The 24603-nt window shown below is 41.6% G+C and overlaps 1 protein-coding gene across 2 annotated transcripts; it reads left to right on the top strand.

The window, feature by feature from the left end:
* Positions 1-5: 5 nt before the first annotated feature.
* Positions 6-23483, top strand: LOC132817043 (spermatogenesis-associated protein 24-like). 2 transcript variants are annotated; one of them, XM_060827091.1, is made up of 6 exons: positions 6-129; positions 10182-10271; positions 11849-11979; positions 14161-14231; positions 22035-22137; positions 22231-23483. In XM_060827091.1, the coding sequence occupies exons 1-6, from the start codon at positions 37-39 to the stop codon at positions 22340-22342; spliced, it is 600 nt and encodes a 199-aa protein (XP_060683074.1). In that variant the 5' UTR covers positions 6-36; the 3' UTR covers positions 22343-23483. The 2 variants fall into 2 exon arrangements, with proteins under 2 accessions (XP_060683074.1, XP_060683076.1); XM_060827093.1 differs by having other exon boundaries at positions 7-129; positions 10182-10247.
* Positions 23484-24603: the final 1120 nt, after the last annotated feature.

Genomic DNA, 24603 nt, shown 5'->3' with positions numbered 1-24603 from the left:
ATTGGTCTATCCTCCCACCCCCCCCCTACAGAAGACATGGCGGAGGGGGAGACGTATTGTGTTGTTTATCAGCAGCTGCGGGATGTTATCATCGAGCAGCAACGCAAGATACGTGTCTTCGAGGAGCTGGTGAGCAGTGGTCGTCTGTTCGGTTTGTGGAAGTCACAGGCGACTTGAAACCTTTGTGATTCCGAAGAGCTGGTGCTAGGCGAACTATAAGGCCTAGGAGCAGACATAGGCCATTCAGCCCATCCAATCTGCTCCGTCGTTTAATGAAATCGTGGTTGGTCTGATCACCCTCAACTGCAAATGTGTTGCTGGTCAAAGCACAGCAGGTTAGGCAGCATCTCAGGAATAGAGAATTCGACGTTTCGAGCATAAGCCCTTCATTCCTGATGAAGGGCTTATGCTCGAAACGTCGAATTCTCTATTCCTGAGATGCTGCCTAACCTGCTGTGCTTTGACCAGCAACACATTTGCAGCTGTGATCTCCAGCATTTGCAGACCTCATTTTTTTACTCTGATCACCCTCAACTTCGCTTTCCTGTATAAACCTTGATTTCCTTTTTTTAGCTCGCTGGTTGGACGTAGGCCTCTCTAGCTAGGACAGCGTTTATTGTCCATGACTAAATGTAACTTCCCCTCGCCCCCTCCACATAAAAAAAAAGAGAGATTATTACAGGTCGATTAGCCTGACCCCAGTTGGTAAGTCTCGAAGAAGGGCTCGTGCCTGAAATGTCGATTCTCTGTTCCTTGGATGCTGCCTGGCCTGTTGCACTTTTCCAGCAACACATTTTCAGCTTTGATCTCCAGCATCTGCAGTCCTCACTTTCTCCTACAAGTGCATGGTAAAATAAGGCAAAGTCAACATGATTTCACCGAGGGAGCTCATGCCTGACAAATCTGTTAGAATTCTTTGAGAAGGTAATGAGCAGGTTAGACCAAGAGAGGCAATGGATGTTATCCATCTGGACTTCTGGAAGACCTTTGATGAGGTGCCACACAGGAGGCTGCTGGGTAGGATAAAAGACCATGGTGTTATATGCCATATTCTAGCATGGATATAATCCTGGCTTTGAGAGAAAGTGGAAAGTGGGGATAAAAGGGCCCCTCTCAGCATGGAAGGCTTTGACTACTGGTGTTACACAAGGGTACGTGTTGGAACCACAACTTTTCACTTCATACATTAATGCTCTGAATGAAGAAACTGAGGGCATTCTTGCTAAGTTTGCAGATAGTACAAAGATAAGTAGAGGGGCATGTACTATTGAAGAAGCAAGGAGGCTGCAAAAAGATTTAGGAAATTCGATGTTTCGGGCCAGAGCCCTTCATCGGGCTCTGGCCCGAAACATCGAATTTCCTGTTCCTTGGATGCTGCCTAACCTGCTGTGCTTTATCCAGCAACACATTTTCAGCTCTGATCTCCAGCATCTGCAGACCTCACTTTTTACTGCAAAAAGATTTAGATTGGTTAGGGAAATGGGCAAAGTAGTGGTAGATGAAATGCAATGTGGGAAGTGTGAGGTCATGCACTTTGGTTAGAAGAATAGAGGCATGGACTATTTTAGCAGTGGAGAGAAAATTCAGAAATCTGAAGTGCAAAGAGACTTGGAAGGCCTAGTCTAGGTTTTTCTTAAGGGAAACTTGGAGGTTGAGTCGGTAGTTAGGAAGGCAAATATGATGTAGTCATTCATCTCGAGGGGACTGGAATATAAAAACAGAGATGTACTTCTGAGGCTTTACAAGGCTCTGGTGAGATCACATTTCGAGTATTGTGTGTAATTTTGGGCCCCATACCTCAAGGAGGATGTATCCATACTGGAGCAGGTCCAGAGGAGGTTCAGAAGAATGATCCAGGAATGAAATGCTTAACATATGGGGAATATTTGAGGACTCTAGATTAGATTCCCTACAGTGTGGAAACAGGCCCTTTGGCCCAACAAGTCCATACCGACCCCCCAAAGACCAACCCACCCAGACCGATTCCCCTACACCTAGCACCACGGGCAATTTAGCATAGTCAATTCACCTAAGCTGCACATCTTTGGATTGTGGGAGGAAACCGGAGCACCCAGAGGAAACCCATGCAGACACGGGGAGAATGTAACTGGGTCTATACTCAATGGAGTTTAGAAGGATGAGGGTGGATCTGATTGAAACTTTCAGAATATTGAACAGCCTTGACAGAGTGGATGTTGGGAAGATTGGCAGGAGAAACTAGGACAAGAGGAGCATCGAGCATACCTAAAAATGAGGTGTCAACTTGGTGATGTTACCAAACAGGACTACCTGCACACCAAACAGCATAAACAGCAAACGTTAGAGCTGAGTGATTCCCACAATCAACAAATCAGATCTAAGCTCTGCAGTCCTGCCACATCCAGTCGTGAATGGTGGTGAACAATTAACTCACTGGAAGAGGAGGCTCCACAAATATTCCCATCCTCAATAATGGAAAAGCTCAACAGTTCAGTGCAAAACATAAGTTTGAAGCATTTGCAGCAATCTTCAGCCAGAAGTACCAAATGTATGATCCATCTCCGCCTCCTCCAGTGGTCCCAACTATTACAGATACCATATTTCAGCCAATTTGATTCAGTACACATAATATCAAAAACGGTTGGAGGCACTAGATACTGCAAAGGTTATGTGACCTGACAACATTCCTGCAATGGTGCTGAAGAAGTACTCCAGAACTTGACACTCCCTCAGCCAATCTATGATCTGCTTCTACTACACGCAAAACAAAACTTCTCATTGTACCTAAGTACATGTAACAATAATAACTCAAATCAATTAAAAAAAAACTGGCATCTACCTGACAATGTGGAAAATTGCCCAATGCACAAAAGGCGGGTCTAATTCAACTTGGCCAATTGCCTCATCAGTCTACTCTCAGTCATCTGCAAAGTGTCATCAATGGTGCTATCAAGCAGCATCTGCTCAGCAACAACCAGTGATACCCAGTTTGAGTTCTGTCAGGACCACTCAGCTCCTGCCCCTATTGCAGTGTTAGTTCAAACATGGACAAAACAAAAGTGAGGTGATAGTGACAGCCCTTGATATCATGGCTACATTCGACTGTGTGGGGCATCTAGGAGCCCGAGCAAAACTGGATTCAGCGGGTATAATGGAGTCATATCTGGTACATAGAAAAATGGTTGTGGTTCTTGGAGCTTAGTGATCTCAGCTCCAGGACATCTTGCAGCAATTCCAGTGTCCTAGGCCCAATCATCTTTAGCTGCTTCATCAATGACTTTCCTTCAATCATAAGGTCAGAAATGGGCATGTTTGCTGATGACTATGCCATGTTCGACGCCAATCATGGCTCCTCATACTGCAGCAATCCACGTTCGAATGCAGCAAGATCTGGACAGTATCCAGGCTTAGGCTGAGAAGTGGAAGTAACACTCGTGCCACATAAATGCTAGGCAATGACAACCTCCAATAAGAAACAATCTAACCATAATCCCTTTCCATTCATGATGTTACCATCTGTGAATCCTCCATGATCACTAACCACCTGGGGTTACCATTAACCAGAAGCTCTACTGGATTCATCACGTAAACATGGTGACTACAAAATCAGGTCGGGGCTAGGAATACTGCGGGAAGTAACTCACCTCTTCACTCCTCAAAACCTGTCCATCATCTGCAAGGTGGAAGTCAAGAGTGTGATAAAACCACACCCCACTTGCCTGGATAAGTGTAGCTCCAACAGCAGCCAAGAAACTTGACACAATCCATGACAAAGCAGCCCACTTGATTGGCACCACGTCCACAAGCATGCATTCCTTTCACCACCAATGCTCAGTAGCAGCAGTGTGTACTATCTGCAAGATGCACTGTAGAAATTCACCATAGGTCCTTCCTATATATACATGTATTCACATACAGGGCTCTGTTGGCCAAACCAAGTCTTTTTCAACTAAATCAAAGTTTGGAGTTAACTATTCTTTGATGCTTTCCCAATGAACAAGGTATTGTTAATCAGGTTAAAAATCACACAATACCAGGTTATGCTCTGGCACCTAACCTCTCTACAGTCAGCCCTGCCTCAGCCGAGGGTCATACTCTCTCAGAATTGCAAAGGACCCACTCTGTACTGTATCCAGAAGAGAATTCAAACTCTCAACAAACAGTATTTCAATTCCAAACATCAAAAACTGTAAGTACAACAAACTTTTATCTATCCACCTCCATAACCAGCACTCCTTAAACATTCCAGAAGATTCCTCTGGCCTTGGAAACTACTCCGACGCCATTAGACGTGTGACTGATGCAGCTGCCAACCCCATGCTGATTGATGATGTCACTTCCGCCCCCATCATGGCCACTCCCACAACCACTTTCGCCCCTCACAATTCCTCATGCATCACACGTGACATCACTTCCGCCCCTCACATCGCTGATGCCACACGCTCAGTGACTTCCGCCATCCCTACTAGCGTGGTCACTACCACTTCCGCCCCCACCAGTGCCACTCGTCTGCATTCTGCTGACACGCCTCCCACAGACCCCACTGTCACTATCCCCACCCCCCAGAACCTCGAGAGGAACACTACCCCTGCTCATGACTCTACCCCCATTCCCCCCACCATCACACCCATTCCAGTTACAGGTTCTGCCCCTCACTCCCAGCTCCACACCCACACCAGATCCCAGCTCCCAGTTCTGCCGAGTTTTCACCATCCCCAGACCTCCCCCTCACTGAGGATGAATGATCAGTCCTCAGCAAAGGACTCCCCTTCATCCCCCTCCGTCCACGCATCAATGAATTTAATACACGCCGTGACGTCGAACAATTCTTCCGTCGCCTCCGCCTCCGAGCTTACTTTCATAATCAGGATTCCCGCCCACCTTCCGAGGACCCTTTCGCCCACCTCCAACACACTGCATCCACCTGGACACCCCGCGCTGGCCTATTACCTGCCCTCGACCTCTTCAATTCCAACTGCCGCTGGGACATTTACCGCCTCAATCTATCTACCCCTCTCCCCCACTCTAACCTCTCACCCTCACAACGCACAGCCCTCAAATCCCTCTGCTCCAATCCCAACCTCACCATCCAGCCAGCGGATAAAGGGGGCGCAGTGGAAGTCTGGCGCACTGACCTCTACACCACTGAAGCCAAACGCCAACTTGAGGACATCTCTTCCTAGTGCCCCCTTGACCATGACCCCACCCCCATCACCAAACCCCATCATCTCCCAGACCATACAGAAACTCATTACCTCAGGAGATCTCCCACCCACAGCTTCCAACCTCATAGTCCGGGAACCCTGCACTGCCCGGTTCGACGTCCTTCCCAAGATCCACAAGCCTGACCACCCTAGCCGACCCATTGTCTCAGCATGCTCCTGCCCCACTGAACTCATCTCTACCTACCTCGACACTGTCCTATCCCCCCTAGTCCAGGAACTCCCCACATACGTTCGAGACACCATCCACGCCCTCCACCGCCTCCAAGACTTCCGTTTCCCTGGCCCCCAATGCTTCATCTTCACCATGGATATCCAGTCCCTCTATACCTCCATCCTCCATGACCAGGGCCTCCAAGTCCTATGTTTCTTCCACTCCCAATGTCCCCAATAGTACCCTTCCACCGACACACTCATTCGTTTGGCTGAATTGGTCCTCACCCTTAACAATTTCTCCTTTGAATCCTCCCACTTCCTTCAGACCAAAAGGGTAGCCATGGGCACATGTATGGCCCCAGCTATGCCCGTCTCTTTGTTGGCTACGTAGAACAGTTGATCTCCGTAATTACACTGGCACCACTCCCCACCTCTTCCTCTGCTACATTGATGACTGCATTGGCGCCACCTCGTGCTCCCACGAGGAGGTTGAGCAATTCGTCAACTTCATCAACACATTCCACCCTGACCTTAAATTTACCTGGACCATCTCTGACACCTCCCTCCCCTTCCTGGACCTCTCCATCTCCATTAATGACGACCGACTTGACACTGACATTTTTTACGAACCCACCGACTCTCACAGCTACCTGGAGTACACCTCTTCCCACCCTACCTCTTGCAAAAATGCCATCCCGTATTCCCAATTCCTCCGCCTCTGCCGTATCTGCTCCCAGGAGGACCAGTTCCACCACAGAACACGCCAGATGGCCGCCTCCTTTAGAGACTGCAACTTCCCTTCCCACTTGGTTAAAGATGCCCTCCAATGCATCTCGTCCACATCCCGCACCTCCGCCCTCAGACCCCACTCTTCCAACCGTAACAAGGACAGAACGCCCCGGTGCTCACCTTCCATCCTACCAACCTTCACATAAACCAAATCATCCACCGACATTTCCGCCACCTCCAAAAAGACCTCACCACCGGGGATATATTTCCCTCTCCACCCCTTTCCGCCTTTCGCAAAGACCGTTCCCTCCGTGACTACCTGGCCAGGTCCACGCCCCCCCCCCTACAACCCACCCTCCCATCCTGGCACTTACCCCTGCCACCGCAGGAACTGTAAAACCTGCGCCCACACCTCCTCCCTCACCTCTATCCAAGGCCCTAAAGGAGCCTTCCACATCCATCAAAGTTTTACCTGCACATCCACCAATATCATTTATTGTATCCATTGCTCCCGATGCGGTCTCCTCTACATTGGGGAGACTGGGCGCCTCCTAGCAGAGTGCTTTAGGGAACATCTCCGGGACACTCGCATCAATCAACCACACCGGCCCGTGGCCCAACATTTCAACTCCCCTTCCCACTCTGCCGAGGACATGGAGGTCCTGGGCCTTCTTCACCACCGCTCCCTCACCACCAGACGCCTGGAGGAAGAACGCCTCATCTTCCGCCTCGGAACACTTCAACGTAGTCAGGGCATCAATGTAGACTTCAACAGTTTCCTCATTTCCCCATTCTACCACCTCACCTTAGTTTCAAACTTCCAGCTCAGCACTGTCCCCATGACTTGTCCGGACTTGTCCTACCTGCCTATCTCCTTTTCCACCTATCCACTCCACTCTCTCCTCCCTGACCTATCACCTTCATCCCCTCCCCCACTCACCCATTGTACTCTATGCTATTTTCTCCCTACCCCCACTCTCCTCTAGCTTATCTCTCCACACTTCAGGCTCTCTGCCTTTATTCCTGATGAACGGCTTTTGCCCGAAACGTCGATTTTGCTGCTCCTTGGATGCTGCCCGAACTGCTGTGCTCTTCCAGCACCACTAATCCAAAATCTGGTTTCCAGCATCTGCAGTCATTGTTTTTACCAGGTTATAATCCAACAGGTTTAATTGGAAGCACTAGCTTTCTGAGTGCTGCTCCTTCTTAAACCTGTTGGACTATAACCTGGTGTTGTGTGATTTTTAACTTTGTACGCCCCAGTCCAACACCGGTATCTCCAAATCATTGTTCAATCAAAATCCACTTGCCAACATATTAGTACTGTCTTCGTATGTAATACACATTATCTTCTCCTTTGAATTTAGTATTTTTACAATTTTGTCCCTATGATCACAAAATGAAAAACATTAGCACCATATATGTATTCCAACAATATGCAAATTCATATCTACAGTGCAACTATTTTAAGGTTACACTTTCTATCCATACCTTTAAACTGTTGTAAATCTCCTTTCTCAATCAGAATCTTCCTATTTAAACTTATGCTGCAATTATACTGTCCCTGTTTGCCAGCACTGGTGGGAGTATATTATAATATCAAAACAAAAGTTATTTTATATTTGAAATATGTAAATTAAAGGTTTATCATGGAAGATTAATAGAATGGGTTTGATTGGCAATAAACCTGCTGAATCTTGACCTCACTCTGAGCCTTTGTCATAGTAGTGATTTTCTTGCTTTTTGTTAGATGTTTATTTAGAGTATGAGGAAACAAAGTCCTGGGCTGAAAACATAATGTAGTTGTAGCTCAGCTAAATTTAAGCCATGAAAATGGAACTAAATAAGTTAGTGACATGTTTTCCTCTATACATGTGCATCTTTCTGTTTGTGCATACTGTTTTTTGACTGTGGAAATTATCTGATATTTTCCAATCCTTGCACTTGATAATCCCATGTGTGTATATATTTCTTTGTGTCTCAAGTATGCAGTTTTTTCATGTATCTAACTGGTTGGATGGTGTTTCTAACAAGATAGTTATGACAGCAAATACTTTTGTACTTTTCGATAGAACATCTTGTGGCACGGTGGATTGCAACCCTGCCTCTGAACCAGAATATAGAACGTAGAACAGTACAGCACAGAATAGCCCTTTGACCCACGATGTTGTGCCGAACATTTGTCCTAGCTTAAGCACCTATCCATGTACCTATCCAATTGCCGTCTAAAAGGTCACCAATGATTCTGATTCTGCCACTCTCATAGTCAGCGCATTCCATGCCCCCACCACTCTCTGGGTAAAGAACCTATCCCTGACATCCCCCTTATACCTTCCACCCTTCACCTTAAATTTATGTCCCCATGTAACACTCTGTTGTACCTGGGGAAAAAGTCTCTGACTGTCTACTCTATCTATTCCCCAATCATCTTATAAACCTCTATCAAGTCACCCTTCATCCTTCGCCATTCCAATGAGAAAAGGTCTAGCACTCTCAACCTATCCTCGTACGACCTATTCTCCATTCCAGGCAACATCCTGGTAATTCTCCTCTGCACCCTCTCCAAAACTTCCACATCTTTCCTAAAATGAGGTGACCAGAACTGCACACAGTACTCCAAATGTAGCCTTACCAAGGTCCAATACAGCTGCAACATCACCTCACGACTCTTGAATTCAGTCGCTCTGCTAATGAACGCTAATACACCATAAACCTTCTTACAAGCTCTATCCACCTGAGTGGCAACTTTCAAAGATCTATGAACATAGATCCCAAGATCCCTCTGCTCCTCCACCTTACTAAGAACCCTACCGTTAACCCTGTATTCTGCATTCTTATTTGTCCTTCCAAAATGGACAACCTCACACTTGATAGGGTTGAACTCCATCTGCCATTCCTCAGCCCAGCTCTGCATCATATCTAAGTCCCTTTGCAGCCGAGAACAGCCCTCCTCACTATCCACAACTCCACCAATCTTCATATTGTCTGCAAATTTACTGACCCACCCTTCAACTCCCTCTTCCAAATCATTAATAAAAATTACAAACAGTAGAGGACCCAGAATTGATCCCTGCGGAACTTCACTTGTAACTGGGCTCCAGACTGAATATTTACCATCTACCACCACTCTCTGCCTTTGACCGGTTAGCCAGTTCTCTATCCAACTGGCCAAACATTCCACTATCCCGTGCCTCCTGACTTTCCGCATAAGCCTACCATGGGAAACCTTTTCAAATGCCTTACTAAAATCCATGTACAATACATCCACTGCTCTACTCTCATCCACATGCTTGGTCACCTCCTCAGAGAATTCAATAAGACTTGTAAGGCAAGACCTACCCCTCACAAATCTGTGCTGGCTGTCCCTAATCAAGCGGTGTCTTTTCAGATACTTATAAATCCTATGAATATTTGAGTTCAAGTCCTACTTCAGGACACTATGACTAATGATGGTGTGTTAATAATGCAGCCAAACAGTTTCAGTGTTAACCTACAAATTCTGCCAACATACAGTAATGATATGGCAAAGTCAGGAGAGATTCCAGGTCAGCCAAGCGATGGAAAGAATATTGGCGCATTTATTGTTGGTACCCATAGCTCCAGACTGTGTCATGAATATAAAAGTGGATATTGCTCCAGTAATTTGGACTCTTGAGTGAACTCTGAGGTCACCACCACACCTTTGGTGTATCTTACAATATCTCTGTCACAGAGAGACAGAGCAATAACAGAAGCTTGGATAAAGCATTAATTTTGATCTGTAATATTTAACAACTTATTGTTAAATATTTTGCCAGCTTATCTTATTTGACTACAGTTGATAATCTGCTGCAATGTGATGCTTTATTACTGTTTTGTTTAGTTAGGTTGCAGTTTTAACAGCATTCAACTACTCTAAATTCTGAGTCAAACTCTTGGAAAAAGTATAATGTCAAATTTTTCTTGTTACCGTACAGTCATATTTATTGTTAATGAATTCTCTGTATTGTAGTTCAATTTCTAGACATCAACTTAGCAGCCCAATGATAGGGTCAAGAATTCTTTACATATTTGAAACAAAACTGTTTAACACAATATGATGCATTCCACATTTAGGTAAAACAGCAAGAAGAGAAGACAGCATACAGAGAGGAGTTTGAAGCTGTGGTGAAGGAGTTGGAGGTGAGAACTTTGAAGCTTATAGAGGTAATTGTTAACAAAAGATATCTGTTTATTTTCAATTTTCAGTATTTAATCATTTTCTACAATACTGCATATATTTATAACACCTTTGTACAGAATCCATCAGACTCTGATTTTTTAAAAAACATCTTTTAATTCACTATATTTAGGCAAATCTTCCAGGCTTGTTTTAAATCTTCACCAATTTGTCCTTTCTAATTTGGGTACAAGCTCCCACCCAGATTCCTGTGAGATAAACCACAGTGGCCAATCAGTATCCAATCTATTCCCAGATCCTAGCAGACTCTCTACGTGACATTTTAGGAATGCCTAACGCAATTTCCTCTTCATCTTTCTCTATAGTATTGTGAATTCCTTGAATATCATATTCAAGTAGAAATGCTGACTAGCTATTCTTTAAACTTTAACTCTAACCTATCCTGCAACAGATACCCTTTTACAGCCTGATACTCTTAATACTTCCTTGAGACTTGGAGGTTACCAGTCTGCCCACCAGTATTACAGCTACCTTTGACAGTATGAATGTCTTTCATCACCTTCCTAGAACAATCAAGTCTTCCTTTAATCTTTTAACAGCTTCAGGCTTCCTGTCAAGTAATCTTCAGTACAGGTCATCTGACTTACATCATTTTATCCTAAGTTAAAGGCAGTCCTGAAACTATCTTATAAACCTCATAATTGTAAGACTTTTGAGAACGTTACCAATTCTCCCATTTAACCTGGTAGCTAAGATCCTTCAACCAAGGAACTATTATGATAAATTCAGTGCATCCTTTCAGTGGGTCCTTCATATCTTCTTAAAGTGTGGTGCCCAGATGGACAAAATACTTTTGTTATACCCTAATCAGAGCTTCATAAATATAAATAAAACAAAATTATTTTCCTGCTTTTGCATTCTATCTTTGTCAGGCCCAAAGTCTCATATGCTGAAAATGTGTTGCTGGAAAAGCGCAGCAGGTCAGGCAGCATCCAAGGAGCAGGAGAATCGACGTTTCGGGCATGAGCCTTCCTGAAGAAGCACTCATACCTGAAATGTTGATTCGCCTGCTCCTTGGATGCTGCCTGACCTGCTGCGCTTTTCCAGCAACACATTTTCAGCTCTGATCTCCAGCATCTGCAGTCCTCACTTTCTCCCCAAATTCTCATATGCTTTGCTAATTATTCTAAGTTTGTACTCATCTATGAATATGAACCCCAGATGCCTCTACCCTTGCTCACTCTTTGCAATTTTGCCATTCTATTTCCTATCAAGAGATCTCCCTATTCTTTTTGTGAAAGTACATCTACTCACACTTGTCTTTATAAAATTCCATCTGCCAGTTATCTGCCCAGTCTGCTATCTTAACGGTGTCCTGTTGCATAAAATTGATATTCTTGCAGTGTCCCTGCTGTAATTATTCAGACAAACTAACTGTCACCTTCATTCAACCTGAGGAAAGTTTGCATGTTTCCTCCTATGGTAGAGGCCTACCTGCGATTGAACTATCTGCATTATATTTCAAAGTGCTGAAGTTGTTCTATTCAGATTTGAGACTGTTGCAACTGAGTAATTCTGTTAACTCTGTCATGCTTCTTTATAGGATGAAAAACTTGAACATGCTAAAACTAAAGCATTACTTTCCAAGGAATCTGAAAAACTGCAGTTTGCTCTTGGTGAAATAGAGATTTTAATGAAACAGCTAGATCGGGAAAAGAAGGCCTTTGAAAATGCGTAAGTTTTGCTTCATTTAGCTACATAATCTCAGTGACTATATTTCATGAAGTAATTAATTAGCTCTAAACTCCTTGGGAATATCCTGAGGAACTGGAAGGAATTACATAAATGAAGATTTGTTCTTTAAACTTTTATGCTACCTTGATATGTTGTGACAATTTTTTGACCAATTTTACTGCTTTGAAAAGTTTAAAACTGATTATAAAAATGGCTTCATGTTCATACTGTAAGTAGAGCCTTAATAAACCCTTATGTATTTCAATCCTGTTTTAGCTTAAGTACGCAACTGCTATGATAGACCTGAAGATATGGTGCAACCAGTTTTAAGTGTGACCTTCATGCTCAGGTCTTTTGCACAATGTTATTTTTGTCTGCTGCTAGCATTCTTAGTTTTAATTTTGAAAACTATAATGCAGCCTCCACAGCGCAGCTCGCTCTATTGAAATTTTGCTTGTCATACAATGCTATAAATTGGATTATTGAGATTGTTGCCTACATAAATGCTTTGTCTGCAAAAACTCAGGATTAGACTAAGAAAGAATAAAGTAAACTACAATTAAAATATAATTTAAAATGTTGTGGATGGAATTGCAAAAACAGTTGAGGGAGCAGAAGGACTGTGGGGAATGTATTAAGCTACCATAGTGTGTCATTTGTGAAGTAGGGTTAATGAAAATTGTTAGGAGAAATATTTGTCGTCTTTACATAATGATTATGTTAAGTACTATGCGAGGTAAAATTCCAAAGGATTTAAAGACGACGTTAAGTTTTCCTTCTTAGTCATAATTCCTTCTAAGATGCAGTTAATATGGGGAGCTATCTTTACTAACTGCTACCCAAGTGGTTTTACTGAATTGAAATGTTCTTGGGTGGAGCAAAGTTCTGACAGTGCTAGTTAGCCCTAACGTGATAAGTGGTGGAAAGCGCTGCTGCAGCAATTGTAACATGCTTAATTGCTAGAGAAGGCATCAATGTTATTATTAACTAAATCTCTGGACCATTATGACTCTCTAACTGATTCAAAGTGCGATACTGCACCCTTTTTATTTGAACACACCCGACTAAATATGACAGAGTTGGCATCAAACCTCCTATATTCATTCCTGGCTGATTTTCATCCTTTTCTCCCAATTGATACATCTTCAAAACAGGTGTTCGAGTGAAAAATAATCCCTCCAATGGCCTTTCACAGACATGCAAAATATATTTTAAGTTACTTAAGAAATGATTTTCATTCAGTTCTTAAACTAAGGTAGACAGGAGAAAATTTACCTCTGAGTCAATGACTGTGAGTTCAAGTCTCATTCTAGAGACTTTAACAGGAAAAACTTTCAAAAAAGCACTTATCACAGCCTTCTGCCGTTCAAATAGGGATGGGTAGCAAATGCTGACCTAGCCAGTGGCATGCACATCCCACGAATAAAGAAAAAAATTACATGGCATTAATTTGAATAAAAGTGAAGGAGTTCTTCCCATCATCTTGGTTAGAATGCATCAACAACAAAGGGGCATAATGTCAAAGTAAAAGGTAAGAACTTTAGAGGGGAATGGAGAAAAACCTTATTCACCCAGATGGTGGAGGTGGGGTTGCAGTTCGCAACCTTTGAAAAGTACTTGGATGAGTGCTTGAAATATCATTGAAGTAATGAGTCTAATGTGGGAAAATGAGACTAGTTTGGGTAATTGTATATATTTGATCATCAAGTCTTGGTAGGCTAAAGGATCCCTTCTGTATGATTTTATGATTGTATTGGTCTATCAATATCACCAAAACTCTTTATCTAGAATATGAATGGATATTGTAACTGGATCTTGTTGAAGACCTACAGTTAGCTATAGGACCATCCTTGCATTCTGTTTTAAGTCTCATACCAAGGTTTGATAGCTGGATTTGCAGGTAAGATATCTGTGTGCTGTCAGGACAATAGATGCATGTAAAGCACTATGTGACCTGATTCCAGAGTTAACAAAGGTGAGTTTTGTTAAAAATGAGTGTTTGTCTCTAATTCTTGAGGATTATAGGAACATACATCATCCCAAATCCACCATAGAGTTCTCCTTAGTTTTTATGGCCATTTATTGGAAAGATGATGTTAAAATCTTTGTTTACAGTTAACTTAAACTGTGATATTGATTATTTTTATTTAAACATAATGTCTGTTTTTATTCTTTGCAAAGATTGGAAAGCATTAAAAATAAAGCGTTGAAAGAGTCAACAAAAAATGACATGTTAAAAAGCAAATGCAATGGTAAGTGATAGTGCTGTTCTAAATATTCTAAGTATGTGTGCATATTTTACGTGGAATTTGTAACAAGGAACATAGGAATAGTAATTGACCATTTAGCCCAATTAATCTACTCTTTCTTTCTAGATCATAGCTGATCATGTCATCAATGCCAATGTTCCGTGTTAACCTCCATATCCCTTAATGTCATTAGCATCCAGAGACCTTTTGATTTCCATCTTGAATCTTTGAGCCAACTGACCAAGGCACCATGGTGCAGAAGGCCATTCAAGAGGGGGGAGCTAATAGACAAGTAGTGGTGATAGGGGATTCTATAATTAGGGGGACAGATAGTATCCTTTGCAAGCCGGATCGGGAGTCTCGCATGGTGTGTTGCCTGCCCGGTGCCAGGGTGCGGGACATCTCTGACCGGCTTGAAAGGATATTGGAGCGGGAGGGGGAGGATCCAGTTGTTGTGGTCCACGTTGGTACTAACAACATAGGCAAGACTAGGGTGGAGGACCTGTTTGGGGATTACGAAGCACTAGGCAGGAAATTGAAGCACAGGTCCTCAAGGGTCATAATCTCCGGATTACTGCCCGAGCCATGTGCCAATTGGCATAGGGACAAGAAAATTAGGCAAGTAAATACGTGGCTAAGGGATTGCTGTGGGAAAGAGGGATTCCACTTCATGGGGCATTGGCATTAGTTTTGGAACGGGGGGATCTGTATCGTTGGGACGGTCTCCACCTGAACCGATCAGGTACCAATGTTCTAGCGAAGAGGATAAATAGGGTGGTCAGTAGGACTTCAAACTTTTGAGTTGGGGGGAAGGGAAAGTGAAAGCGACAGGGAGTATAGTGTTAAATGGAAAGATAAGCAGCAAGATAGCATGTGTCCAGGCGGATTAAAAATTGAGGCAGACTGAGAATGCAGAAAAAAGCAAGGATAACTTAGGACATCATATGACTTCCAACATCTCTAATGATAAGAAAGTTAGCATTAAGGCACTTTACCTGAATGCTCGTAGCATTCATAACAAAGCCGATGAACTAATGGCACAGATAATAGTGAATGATTATGATGTGGTAGGCATCACAGAGACTTGGTTACACGGGGGGTCAGGACTGGCAGTTTAACCTCCATGGTTTTTCAACTTATCGAAAAGACAGAGAGGTGGGCAGAGGGGGTGGGGTTGCCTTGTTAGTTAAGAACAAAATTAAATCAATGGTATTGAATGACATAGCGTCAGATGATGTGGAGTCTGTGTGGGTGGAATTGAGGAACCACAAAGGCAAAAAAAACCATATTTGGAGTTGTGTACAGACCTCCTAACAGTGGTCAGGACCAGGGACGCAACATGTACCAGGAAATACAGAAAGCATGTCAGAAAGGCAAGGTCACATTGATCATGGGAGACTTCAATATGTAGGTGGACTGGGTAAATAATGTTGCTAGTGGATCCAAAGAAAGAAAATTCATGGAATGCTTACAGGATGGCTTTTTGGAACAGCTTGTCATGGAGCCCACAAGGGAGCAGGCTATTCTGGACCTAGTGCTTTGCAATGAACCAGACTCTATAAAAGAGCTTAAAGTAAGGGAACCCTTAGGAAGTAGTGATCATAATATGGTAGAGTTCAGTCTAGAGTTTGAAAGAGAGAAGGCAAAATCGGATGTAATGATGTTATAGTTAAATAAAGGTAATTATGAGGGCATGAGAGAGGAACTGACAAAAATAGACTGGAAGCAGAGGCTAACCGAGAAGACAGTAGAGCAAAAATGGCAGGGGTTTGTGGGTATAATTGAGGACACTGTACAGAGGTTCATCCCCAAGAAAAGAAAGATTATCCGGGGAGGGATTAGACAACCATGGCTGACAAAGGAAGTGTGGAAATGTATTAAAGAAAAAGAGAGATCCTATAAAGTGGCTAAGAACAGTGGGAAATCAGAAGATTGGGAAGGATACAAAAACAAACAGAGGATAACAAAGAGTGTAATAAGAAATGAGAGGATCAAATATGAAGGTAGTCTAGCCAGTAATATTAGAAATCATAGTAAAAGTTTCTTTCAGTACATAAGAAACAAACGACAGGCAAAAGTAGACATTGGGCCACTTCAAACTGATGCAGGAAGCCTAGTGATGGGAGATAAGGAAATAGTAGGAGAACTTAACAAGTACTTTGCGTCGGTTTTCACAGTGGAAGACATGAGTAATATCCCAACAATTAAAGGGAGTCACGGGGCTGAGTTGAGTATGGTTGCCATTACAAAAGAGATAGTGTTAGAAAAGTTAAAAAGTCTTAAAATTGATAAATCTCCTGGCCCCGATGGGATACACCCTAGAGTTCTGAGAGAGGTGGCTGAGGAAATAGCGGAGGCATTGGTTGAGATCTTTCAAGAGTCACTGGAATCAGGAAAGGTCCCGGATGAATGGAAGATGGCTGTTGTAACCCCTTGTTCAAGAAAGGATCAAGACAAAAGATGGAAAATTATAGGCCAATTAGCTTAACCTCGGTTGTTGGTAAAATTCTAGAATCCATCATTAAGGATGAGGTTTCTAAATTCTTGGAAGAGCAAAGTCTGATTAGAACAAGTCAACATGGATTTAGTAAGGGGAGGTCATGCCTGACAAACCTGTTGGAATTCTTTGAAGAGGTGACAAGTAGGTTGGACCAGGGAAACCCAGTGGATGTGGTCTATCTAGACTTTCAAAAGGCCTTTGATAAGGTGCCACACGGGAGGCTGCTGAGCAAGGTGAGGGCCCATGGTGTTCGAGGTGAGTTGCTGGGATGGATTGAGGATTGGCTGTCTAACAGAAGGCAGAGAGTTGGGATAAAAGGTTCTTTTGCAGAATGGCAGCCGGTGACTAGCGGTGTCCCGCAGGGTTCAGTGTAGGGGCCACAGCTATTCGCATTATATATTAATGATTTGGATGAGGGGACTGGGGGCATTCTAGCGAAGTTTGCCGATGATACAAAGTTAGGTGGACAGGCAGGTAGTATTGAGGAAGTGGGGAGGCTACAGACGGATCTAGACAGGTTGGGAGAGTGGTCCAGGAAATGGCTGATGGAATTTAACGTGAGCAAGTGCGAGGTTTTGCACTTTGGCAAAAAGAATAAAAGCATAGACTACTTTCTAAATGGTGAGAAAATTATTAAAGCCAAAGTACAAAGGGATCTGGGAGTGCTAGTCGAGGATTCTCTAAAGGCAAACATGCAGGTTGAGTCTGTGATTAAGAAAGCGAATGCAATGTTGTCACTTATCTCAAGAGGGTTGGAATATAAAAGCAGAGATGTGCCACTGAGACTTTATAAAGCTCTGGTTAGCCCCATTTGGAGTACTGTGTCCAGTTTTGGTCCCCACGCCTCAGAAAGGACATACTGGCACTGGAACGTGTCCAGCGGAGATTCACACGGATGATCCCTGGAATGGCAGGTCTAACATATGAGGAATGGCTGAGGATCCTGGGATTATATTCATTGGAGTTTAGAAGATTAAGCTGAGACTTAATAGAGACGTACAAGATACTACATGGCTTGGAAAGGGTGGACGCTAGGAAATTGTTTCCATTAGGCGAGGAGACTAGGACCCGTGGACACAGCCTTAGAATTAGAGGGGGTCAATTCAAAACAGAAATGCGGAGACATTTGTTCAGCCAGAGGGTGGTTGGCCTGTGGAATTCATTGCCGCGGAGTACAGTGGAGGCCAGGACGCTAAATGTCTTCAAGGCCGAGATTGATAGATTCTTGTTGAGGAATTAAGGGTTATGGGAGAACGCTGGTAAGTGGAGTTGAAATGCCCATCAGCCATGATTGAATGGTGGAGTGGACTCGATGGGCCGAATGGCCTTACTTCCACTCTTATGTCTTATGGTCTTAATCAGCTCAATGGTTGCACTTCCACAGCCTTTAGGATAGAAAATTCCAAAGTTTCACCATGTGTTGAGTGAAAAATTCCTCCTTACAGAAGTTTAAATTGGCCTAAACCTTATCCTGAGATGTGATACTTGGTTTTTGAGTCACCAGCCAGGTTGAACATCCCATCTGTTGTCATTGCATTACTCACTAATGAGAATGTTTGTCGACCTAGAAAATTCTGTGTCACTGGTCATGGGTTGTGTGGGCCCTTGTGTTGCTGATGAGCCTAATCCTTGAACTGCATCTCTGATTGCACATCTGGCAGGTATTTTTGGAAGATAGAATTGGTCCTTGGCCTTGAGATTGCTACCATTCCATTCTCTGGCTCCTTTCTTTGCCATGTCACCTCCTATCGATGGGTGTTCTAAAAGAATTGTGTCCCTTCATACATGAGTTTCCTCCATGTCTGTTTCCTCTGAATGAGGGTCTCCCACGAGTTCATATTTATGTTGCATTTCATGAAGGATGTCTTCAGGGAATTTTGAAACACTTCCTTTGTCCTCCTCCATTTGAGTGTCTTTCTGGAACTGGGCCAAAATGATTTATGTTGGCAGTTAGAACTAGGCATTTTAAGCAAATGGCAGGCACAGAAGAGTTGATCATGGCCTCAATGGTGATGCTATTGGCTGCATCAAGGATGTTGTAGTTAGTTCATCTGTCCTCCCACCTGATGCAGAGACCCCTTTGAGAGTCTTCTAGTTTTCAGTGCTATCCGCCTCAGTCTTCAAAACTTTAGAGAATGTAGACTCAGTTTCCCCAGTCTCCACATAAACAATCCTATGATCTGAGGAATCAATTTCCTGAACCTCCACTGTACTACTTCTATGGCAAGTGTGTCTCATCTTTGATAAGGGAATAGTACAAATGATTGCAAGTGAGGTCTCACCAAGGCTCTGTACAACTGCAGCAAGATAGCTTGTGTCCTCAAATCCCCTTGAAATGAATGCCAACATCCTATGTTATTCTAAATTCTTGCTGCACCTTTTAAATGATTTGTACGTGAGAACATCCTGATCTGTTTGGAAACTTGCACAGGTGATCCCTAGATACAAATTCTTTATCTAGATTGTGAACAGTTGTGGACCTCGCACTGACTGTAGAACCCTAATATAAACAGCCTGTCATCCAGAGATTAATCTGTTTATTCCTGCTCTGGTTTCTGTCTATTAACTAGTTCTCAGCCCACATTAGCATCTTCCCCACAATTCCATGTGCTCTATAATTTTATTTACTAAATTTTTGCATGGAAATGATCAAAATCTTTCTGAGCATATGAATACAACACATAAACAGGATATCTTTTGACTATGTTACAAATGACATGCTCAAAAATTCCGATAAATTTGTCAAGCATGATTTTTCTTTATCAATTGTGATAAAAGGTATATAATTTATCAACGTTTTTGGAATTTGGATTTAAAAATAGGAGGATTTAATTTTTAAAAAAAATTCATGGGATGGGGTGTCACTGGTTCGACCAGCATTTATTGCCCATTCCTAATTGTCCAGAGGGAAGTTAAGAGTCAACCACATTGCTGTGGGGTTGGAGGACATGTAGGCCAGTCCAGGTAAAGATGGCAGATTTCTTTCCCTAAAGGACATTAGTGAACTAGATAGGATTTTCCTGGCAGTTAGCAAAGGCTTCATGTTCGTTGTTAAACTCTTATATCCTGATTACTATTGACTTCAAATTCCATCTTTACCATGGCAAGATTAAAACCCAGGCCCCCAGAACATTACCTGGGTCTCTGGACTAATGGTCCAGCAATACTACCATTAGCCCATTGTCTACCTAAGTAGTATTGGTTATTTCTGTAAAATGATTGTTTTTTAGGAAGCAAGGTGAGGAACAGTGGCCTAAATTCAGCATTTATCAAAAAGGTGTGTGTAGACGCTTGCGGTGTTAATGGAAAGATGTTAGTAACACATGTTTAACGGCCTTAAATATTTAAGGCTATTAGCTTTATTTTTAGTTAAGAAGAATCTAGGATTAAGTTTTTAATTTACTTCAAAATTCAGTCTAGAAACAAGTTTAGTTTCTATTCTAGAATTTCTGGGAACCAGTCACCTCTGCCAAAGTGCTCAAGACTCCAAACCAGGAGAGTTTGATTAGAAAACTGAGAGTTATTAGAACTGAGAAATTTTAGAATTTTAGATTTTGAAAAGTTAATGTTGGCAAACTTGGAAAGGACTCTTGAATTGTCTCTATAGTTCGTGGCAAAATAAAAACTATAAGAAACTTAAGGAATTCAAATAATTGTGCAATTTCTCTGGACTGGGCATTTATAATGGATAGTGGGGAGATGCTTTCAAATTTTATTTGCTGTATGGTTTGAGATATTTTGTACTGAAATAATTAGATAGCTTGGTTTGTTCTTTCTTTTGTGTGATAAACTTTTGTTCTGTTGTTAGTGTGTAGCTTTGTGAATGTTTCAGTTACTAACCATCATGTTAACGAACTAATCAAGCCAAGTTCCATTCTGAGATTAGATGAATAATGCTATTAGCTGGGATCATAACAAAATCCATGTTGTTTTTGTTCAATTTTGTAATTCTTTTCTAAGTGTTTATTTATTGCATCCTTTATATTAGATTCTAACAGTCTCCTGATCATTGATGTTAAACTAACAGATTTGTAGTTATCCACATTCACTTTTCTTACGTAATGAGATTAGATTTGCTATCCATCAGTCAGCAGGAACCTGATTTCAAGTGATGAAAAAGCAATGCTCTGAAATCTTGTGATTCCACCTAAACCTGTTGGCCTATAACCTGGTGTCATGTAACTTCTGATCTTGTCCAACCCAGTCCAACACCGGCACCTCCACATCTTTCCTCCGTGAAGATGAACGCAAAGCAAAAGTTTAGTTCCACCACTTTTTCCTCCTTCTTCACTATAAATACTCCTTTTGCCCCCAGAAATGGGCCCATGTTTATCCTTGCTAATCATTTTCTTTCTCATATTGCTGGATGTTTTTATAGTATGGATTTATGTTGCTTGCCAGCTTACATTCGTATTTTCCTTTTCTTCTCAGTTTCTTGTTTGTTCTTTGTTCAGTCCTAAATTACTTCCAGTTCTCAGGTTTACCACAATTTCTGATGCTTTTATAAGCACTCCTCTGATCTGATGCAATTTTTGACTTGTTAAAGATGAATCAACCATAGTTACCTTTGAGTATATGATTTATTTCCTGAAAACCCATAAAGTTTTAAACAAAATGAATTTGTTAACATTAATAATTTTCCTGTCCCTTCCCACCTCAGCCTACACTTGGGCTTACTCTCTGTCCCTCTGTATATATGTGTGTCTGTGTAGCAGTGAAACAAAAGGTCACTTTCCTTGTTCTGCTTCATATGTAGCCGAAATTCCTGATCCCCGTCATTACAATGGTCTGCACTTCTACTCATTGCATGGGTATTATAACACAAAGTAAGATAAGAAACATATGTTGCAATTCCATCTCTGAGAACCGTTCATCAATGCTTTGGCTATTGGTCATGGGACGATTGTCTTGCTGTTCCTCAGCACTAATTCAGAAGTTCTCAAAATCTGATTTTAATTTGTGTAATATATAATTTCTAAAACTTGTGTTTTGCAGCCCTATTTAACCTGTTGTCCCTTTTCAGGCAATCTGTGTGTAGACATCTATTGTAAAGAGTGTAGGTCTCAAGAATGGTACTTACCCAGGAATGAACATTTGCCAAAAATTACAAATGCAAAATTGATACAAAGGCAAAAATACATAATTACATTGTCTAATGTTTACAACATACAGCTTCTGGAAAGGAAAGGTTTTATACTTCCTGGAATGTGCCTGGTTGATTTTCTAAAATAATACTTCAGCAGATCTCAAAAAATAGATTTAGATAGAAGCTAATTATTTCTCAAAACTAATTGGTTTCTTGGCAGAGATTGAGAATCAGATGGAGAAACAAGATGGCATTTTAAATATCAAAGAGGATCAGATTAAAAATCTTAATCAGCTTCTTGAAAAGCAGAAAGATACTTTGAGGTAAGTCTGTAAACTTACCTCAAGGAGGGCTTTGATGTGTTACAATCAAAATATACCTAATATTTTTAAAAACTAAATTTGTGCTCTATGCAGGCAAAAGGTTACTGACTTTGAGATACAGAAGCAGCAAGATGCTTATATAGCACAAGTACTGAAAGACAAAAAGAGGAAGACGTTTGGAAAGTTTCATCATGCTCCTAAGTAGCAAATTGCATACAGATTTGTAAATGAGCATGCATGTTTATTCGAATATTGCATACCTGTTCGGTAGCTGATTACATTTTGATTGTGGTGAAACTGTTAGCATGGTTTCTCTCCCAAGCCATCAGCAGTGTATTGGGCACAGCAACAACCAAAAGACCATCAAATGAATTGGCTGTCATGCAACCTGTTCTGGTGCTAGTTTTTCTGATTGTGTTCCTTCTGACCTATGTCAATCCTTTTCTTAGCAAACAATTGAGTGAAATACAGTGAAATGAGTACACATTGGGAATCTATGTTCAATTCCTGTGCCACAACTTATTATGCTCTGCCTTTAATTGTATTTGCTTTCTGTTTGATCAGAAATGATGGAGCCTCATCAGTACTCTTTGGGCTTATAGTTCTAAAAGTAGGTTTACCAAGAGTGCCATTTGTCACTAACAACATTTATGTTATGACTGAAATAGGTAAAGTCGACAGTCAGATTTGTATCTTGACGAATCAAAAAAAAACATAGGGTGTTAATTTGGTTGCAGCAGCCTAAAGTTTGGGTGATATTCACTATTTTGAATGGTGCTAATTTTTTAAAAATGATACCTATTTGCTTGTAAAAGAAAAAGTAACTCTTGTAGCTGTCATATTGTTGACAGCTGTGAGAATATAAGCAATAAATACAGGGGTGGACTGTTCAGCTCTTTGAGTCCAGTCTGCCATTCATTGAGATCATGGATGATTGTCTATTTTAACACTGTTTTCCCGCATTCTCAACATATCCCTTGATATTTACAATATATAAAAATCTATCACTGTCAGTCTTGGGCCATTCTCAATGACTGATTCTCTGAAGGCCTTTGGACAGAGAATTCCATGCGTTCACCACCCTCTGAGTAATGAAATTCATTTAGTCACACCCTAAATGCTCTTATTCAGAGACTGTGACCCTGTGTTTTTGACCCACCAGTTTGGGCAACACCTGTCCTGTAAGAATTGTGTATGTTTGAATAAGACCACCTCTCATTCAGCTAAACTTCGAAATACAGGCTAATCTGTTTAGCTTGCTTCAGTGAATATTTAGATTGTTAGAACTGAATTGTCAGTCATAATATGATACTTGTAAAACTGCATTGTAACTTTTCATTATTTTTATAATTGTTAATAATTGTATTATTTGTAATTTATAATCATAAAACATATTTTATTATGTAAAGACCCTGTCTTATTTTCATCATTTTTACATTGTGGACTTAAATGATAAAGAACTGTTTAAAGTCAGTTTTAAAGGATTGTTGCATTGAAAAGCAAGTAACCTGACACTTAGAGCAAGCATTATAAAAACAGCATTTTGAACAAGTTGGAGTTGGAGTGACTGCAGATGAATTGAAACTTAAGGATTGTGTGCAGATGTGAATGGTGGCATCAGGAAGTTGATTGCTGAATACACAGTTATTGATGATAAAAGCCTTTTGTCTGTCAGCACCCCTGTGACTGGTTCTCAGGTAAGTGAACAGCTTATGGGCTGGGAATAAGATGAAGCTCTTCATCAGCACAGGAGCGCTGTCTGTTCTCTGCTGTTGAAACCTATTTTAAACTCAAAGAAAACCAGTTCATTTTTCCTTTGCCAGTTGTTGAAAGTTGTTATTGTTGACTTTTACTGATAACTCAGAGATCTTTTATAAATGAATCAGCCACTTCATATATTTCTTGCAAAGCAGTAGAAGCATACAAAGAACGATGACTGGAAAGCAATATTCTGACCAGCATGAGAATCGTAAGGATCATTCTAGCAATCCATGAGTAGGAACTACTAACTGCCTGTCAGTTTTCCTCTGCCATAATCTATTTTCCTGTCTGTTTGCTTGTCAGTGTTTGCATGTGTGAGTAGGAGTTAATAAGGGAATTAGAGTTTTAATTTGTTGTGTTGTATGCCAATGATTTATAACTGCTTAACTGTAGCTAGAATGTAATTATTTGTAATAAATGGAAATTCTTGCTATGTACAGAAACCTGGTCCATGCTTTTTATCAACCTGGTCTGGAAATCGGGCAAATTAGAGAATTTTATGTACTTGTAAAAAAATCTTTTAACTTTTGTGACAACACCGGGAATATGATATTTGATTTCCAACACACTACCCCAGTAGATGGTGACATACCAAATGAATTGGTCTAGATTAGTTCCAGATATTGAACTCTAGTACCTTAAGAAATGCAGGACCAATCTTGGTTTATATGAGCAAAAGCTTTTGAAAAGAAATCCAAGATTTTG

Source organism: Hemiscyllium ocellatum, chromosome 7 (assembly GCF_020745735.1).
Source record: "Hemiscyllium ocellatum isolate sHemOce1 chromosome 7, sHemOce1.pat.X.cur, whole genome shotgun sequence".
NCBI lineage: Eukaryota > Metazoa > Chordata > Chondrichthyes > Orectolobiformes > Hemiscylliidae > Hemiscyllium > Hemiscyllium ocellatum.
Note: the sequence above shows the minus strand (reverse complement) of the source record. Positions and strands in the feature narration are given on the sequence as shown.